Source organism: Triticum aestivum, chromosome 7B (assembly GCF_018294505.1).
Source record: "Triticum aestivum cultivar Chinese Spring chromosome 7B, IWGSC CS RefSeq v2.1, whole genome shotgun sequence".
NCBI classification, from domain to species: domain Eukaryota; kingdom Viridiplantae; phylum Streptophyta; class Magnoliopsida; order Poales; family Poaceae; genus Triticum; species Triticum aestivum.
This window is the reverse complement of record NC_057813.1, coordinates 538,189,415-538,194,681: the sequence shown is the minus strand read 5'-3', so window position 1 is coordinate 538,194,681 and position 5,267 is coordinate 538,189,415. Positions and strand designations below refer to the sequence as shown.

At 43.9% G+C, this 5,267-nt stretch overlaps 1 protein-coding gene across 1 annotated transcript; it reads left to right on the top strand.

Annotated features, from left to right (window-relative positions):
• Nucleotides 1-383: 383 nt before the first annotated feature.
• LOC123162201 (uncharacterized) lies at nt 384-1,237 on the top strand. Its single transcript, XM_044579991.1, has one exon. It carries the CDS (start codon nt 418-420, stop codon nt 994-996), a length of 579 nt encoding a protein of 192 aa, XP_044435926.1. The 5' UTR covers nt 384-417; the 3' UTR covers nt 997-1,237.
• Nucleotides 1,238-5,267: the final 4,030 nt, after the last annotated feature.

Genomic DNA, 5,267 nt, shown 5'->3' with positions numbered 1-5,267 from the left:
TGCTAGCCTCACCCATGCTTGGATACAAACACTAAATAGACTAAAATCAAGTTAATGAGCATTTATTATCCTCCAAACCCTCCAATCCAGAACTCGCATGTGTCAAATGAGAGGAGTTAAATGAGAAGAGAGGACTAATCCACATTTTAGTAGGTTTCCCTTGATTAAATTTTTTTAGTCTCAAGATTAGTTCTAGCCTCTCTTTAGTCAGGGGCGATTGAAACTTTAGCCTTTAAAAAAGACTAATTTTAGTCAGACTAAAAATAGTCACTTCGATCCAAGCATCTCAACCTTGTCCCTCCTAGTCTCCTACTACTATCCACCACGTTCGGCGCGTCGTCTATATATACGTCTTCTTTCCCCAACCCGTCGTCACCAAACACCAAAACCATTCATCCCGTATTCAAAAAACCGTGGATGGGATCAGGTCTCTCTCACAACCACCGGAGCAGCGTCGCGCCTCAGCAGCAGCCGTCGTCGGCCCGCGTCATCGCCGCCGACGGCTCGCTGACGGAGTTCGTCGTCTCCTCGCCTGTCAGCGTCTCCGACGTCCTCGGCGGCAATGCGAGCGGCCCCTTCTTCCTGTGCAGCTCCGACGCGCTCTACTTCGACGAGGACGTGCCGGCGCTCGGCGGCGGCGAGCTGCTCCGTCCCGGCGAGCTGCTCCCCGTCACGATGCTCGGGCGGCCCCTGTCGAGCGCCGACATGGCGGCCATGGCGGTGCGGGCGAGCGAGGCGCTGGCGGCGAGAGCGCGGCCGCGTGGGCGCGGCGCCGGCATCAGGAAGGTGCGCGTCACGCCGGTGCACGCCGAGGGCGGGCGCGGCGACGTGGACGCCCAGGTCAACGCGAAGCTGAACGAGAGGACCCTCGGGGAGTACTCTGCGACTGCTTCGACTAGCCCGGCGAAAATTGGCAAGAAGGCTGCCGTGGCGGCATTTCCGCCGGCGAGGAAGGCGCTTAAGACGCTGAGCACCATAGAAGAAGATGCGGAGTGACGGAATGCTCCTAAGAACATCGCCAAGCGACGTCGAGTGATAAAAATGGAAGGAAATTAAAAGATTTTGTGACAGGATATTTTTTATTCTTTTCGTATTAACCATTTCTTTGAAAAGTGGTGTTGGTGAGGAAAATTCAAAATGGTAGGAGTATTAGATAAGAATGTCGTTTGGTTAATTTGCCATTGTACATGTACTACCTCTTATATTATAGTAGAACGGAGGGAGCATTTTTTTTTTTAGATAATAGGCAGCACCCTTTCATTTATTCATGAACTTGTTCATTACAGACAATGCTGATTTGGCGAGAGTATGAGTTGCCTCATTACAAGCACGATTAACATGGATAAAAGTACAAGATACAAACTTTGTGGCCCATTTCTTGATGTCATGAAGTATGGCTCATGTAGAGATCCTGTCCAAGTCTGAATCATTGATCTTGCTAATCGGTGACAACAGTCCGATGCCACCATATGATCCTGTCCATATTTGTGTCTCCTGCAAGGATTAAGGCTTGACGAAGTACCATGGCTTCTGCTATTTTTGGGTTTTGAATTCGATCAAAGTATCCCCTGCTTGCTGCCTGCACCCTCCCCTTGTGATCATGTATCACCACACCAAAGCCTGCTCGTATAGACTGAGAGAATATCGCTGCATCCACGTTGACAGGATTCGACCCTTTCGTATATGAACTCCTTCATCCAAACTCCTTCATTTGCTGCTTCCGAAGCAGCAATGTACTCCGCTTCACACGTAGATCCTGCCATGACGCTTTGCTTGGAACTGCACCAACTGACAACTCCTCCATTCAATAAAAATACGTATCCGGTTTGCGACTTAGAGTCATCCGAATTAGTGTCAAAGCTTGCATCGACGTAACCGTTTACGACGAGCTCTTTTCCACATCCATAAACGAGAAACATATCCTTAGTCCTTTTCAGGTATCTCAGGATGTTCTTGACCGCTGTCCAGTGCTCCACTCCGGCATTACTTTGGTACCTCCCTGCTATGCTTATAGTAAGGCACACATCAGGTCTGGTACACAACATTGCATACATGATAGAACCTATGACTGAAGCATAGGGAATGACTTTCATTTTCTCTCTATCTTCTGTAGTGGTCGGGCATTGAGTCTGACTCAACTTCACACCTTGTAACACAGGCAAGAACCCTTTCTTTGACCGATCCATTTTGAACTTCTTCAAAACTTTATCAAGGTATGTGCTTTGTGAAAGTCCAATTAAGCGTCTTGATCTATCTCTATAGATCTTGATGCCCAATATGTAAGCAGCTTCTCCGAGGTCTTTCATAGAAAAACTCTTATTCAGGTATCCTTTTATGCTATCCAGAAATTCTATATCAGTTGCAATCAACAATATGTCATCCACATATAATATCAGAAATGCTACAGAGCTTCCACTCACTTTCTTGTAAACACAGGCTTCTCCAAAAGTCTGTATAAAACCATATGCTTTGATCACACTATCAAAGCATTTATTCCAACTCCGAGAGGCTTGCACCAGTCCATAAATGGATCACTGGAGCTTGCACACTTTGTTAGCACCCTCTGGATCGACAAAACCTTCTGGTTGCATCATATACAACTCTTCTTCCAGAAATCCATTCAGGAATGCACTTTTGACATCCATCTGCCAAATTTCATAATCATAAAATGCGGCAATTGCTAACATGATTCGGACAGACTTAAGCATCGCTACGGGTGAGAAAGTCTCATCGTAGTCAACTCTTGAACTTGTCAAAAACCTTTTGCAACAAGTCGAGCTTTGTAAACAGTAACATTACCGTCTGCATAGGTCTTCTTCTTGAAGATCCATTTATTTTCTATGGCTTGCCGATTATCGGGCAAGTCCACCAAAGTCCACACTTTGTTCCATACATGGATCCCATCTTAGATTTCATGGCCTCAAGCCATTTCACGGAATCTAGGCTCATCATCACTTCCTCATAGTTCGTAGGTTCATCATGGTCTAGTAACATGACTTCCAGAACAGGATTACCGTACCACTCTAGTGCAGGATCTTACTCTGGAAGACCTACGAGGTTCAGTAGTAACTTGATTTGAAGCTTCATGATCATCATCATTAGCTTCCTCACTAATTGGTGTAGGAATCACGGGAACTGATTTCTGTGATGAACAACTTTCCAATAAGTGAGAAGGTACAACTACCTCATCAAGTTCTACTTTCCTCCCACTCACTTCTTTCGAGAGAAACTCCTTCTCTAGAAAGGATCCATTCTTAGCAACAAAGATTTTGCCTTCGGATCTGTGATAGAAGGTGTACCCAATAGTTTCCTTTGGGTATCCTATGAAGACGCACTTCTCCGATATGGGTTTGAGCTTATCAGGTTGAAGCTTTTGCACATAAGCATCGCAGCCCCAAACTTTAAGAAACGATAACTTTGGTTTCTTGCCAAACCACAGTTGATAAGGTGTCGTCTCAACGTATTTTGATGGTGCCCGATTTAAAGTGAACGCAACCGTCTCTAAAGCTTAACCCCAAAACAATAGCGGTAAATTAGTAAGAGACATCATAGATCGCACCATACCCAATAAAGTACGGTTACGACGTTCGGACACACCATTTCGTTGTGGTGTTCAAGGCGGCGTTAATTGTGAAACTATCCCATGTTGTTTCAAATGAAGACCAAACTCGTAACTCAAATATTCTCCTGCACGATCAGATCGTAGAAACTTTATTTTCTTCTTACGATGACTTTCCACTTAACACTGAAATTCTTTGAATTTTTCAAATGTTTCAGACTTATGCTTCATTAAGTAGATATAACCATATCTGCTCAAATCATCTGTGATGGTAAGAAAATAAAGACACCCACCACGAGCCTCAATACTCATTGGACCGCATACATCAGTATGTATTATTTCCAATATGTCAGTAGCTCGTTTCATTGTTCCGGAGAACGGAGTTTTAGTCATCTTGCCCATAAGGCACGGGTCACAAGCACCAAGTGATTCATAATCAAGTGATTCCAAAAGTCCATCAACATGGAGTTTCTTCATGTGCTTTACACCGATATGACCCAAACGGCAGTGCCACAAATAAGTGCACTATCATTATTAACTTTGCATCTTTTGGCTTCAATATTATGAATATGTGTATCATCACTATCGAGATTCAACAAAAATAGACCACTCATTAGGGGTGCATGGCCATAAAAGATATTACTCATATAAATAGAACAACCATTATTCTCTGATTTAAATGAATAACCGTCTCACATCAAACAAGATCCAGATATAATGTTCATACTCAACGCTGCCACCAAATAACAATTATTCAGATCTAAAACTAATCCAGATGGTAGATGTAGAGGTAGCGTGCCGCCGGCGATCACATCGACCTTGGAACCATTTCTCATGCGCATCATCACCTCGTCCTTAGCCAATCTTCGCTTAATCTGTAGCCCCTGTTTCAAGTTTCAAATATGAGCAACAGAACCAGTATCAAATACCCAGGCGCTACTGTGACCATTAGTTAAGTATACATCAATAACATGTATATCAAATATACCTTTCACTTTGCCATCCTCCTTATCCGCCAAATACTTGAGGCAGTTCCGCTTCCAGTGACCAGTCCCTTTGAAGTAGAAGCACTCAGTTTCAGGCTTAGGTCCAGACTTGGGTTTCTTCTCTTGAGCAGCATCCTTTTTGCCGTTCTTCTTGAAGTTCCCCTTCTTCCATTTGCCCTTTTTTCTTGAAACTAGTGGTCTTATTGATCATCAACACTTGATGCTCCTTTTTGATTTCTACCTCCACAACCTTTAGCATTGCGAAGAGCTCGGGAATAGTCTTGTTCATCCCTTGCATATTATAGTTCATCACAAAGCCTTTATAGCTTGGTGGTAGTGATTGAAGGACTCTGGCAATGACACTATCATCAGGAAGATTAACTCCTAGTTGAGTCAAGTGGTTATGGTACCCAGACATTCCGAGTATGTGTTCACTGACAGAGCTATTCTCCTCCATTTTGCAGTTGTAGAACTTGCTGGAGACTTCGTATCTCTCAACTCGGGCATTGTCTTGAAATATTAACATCAGCTCTTCGAACATCTCATATGCTCCATGACGTTCAAAACATCTTTGAAGTCTCAATTCTAAGCCGTAAAGCATGGCACACTAAACTATCAAGTACTCCCTCCGTTCCAAAATAGATGACCCAACTTTGTACTAACTTTAGTACAAAGTTGGGTCATCTATTTTGGAACGGAGGGAGTAGTCATCAACACACGTC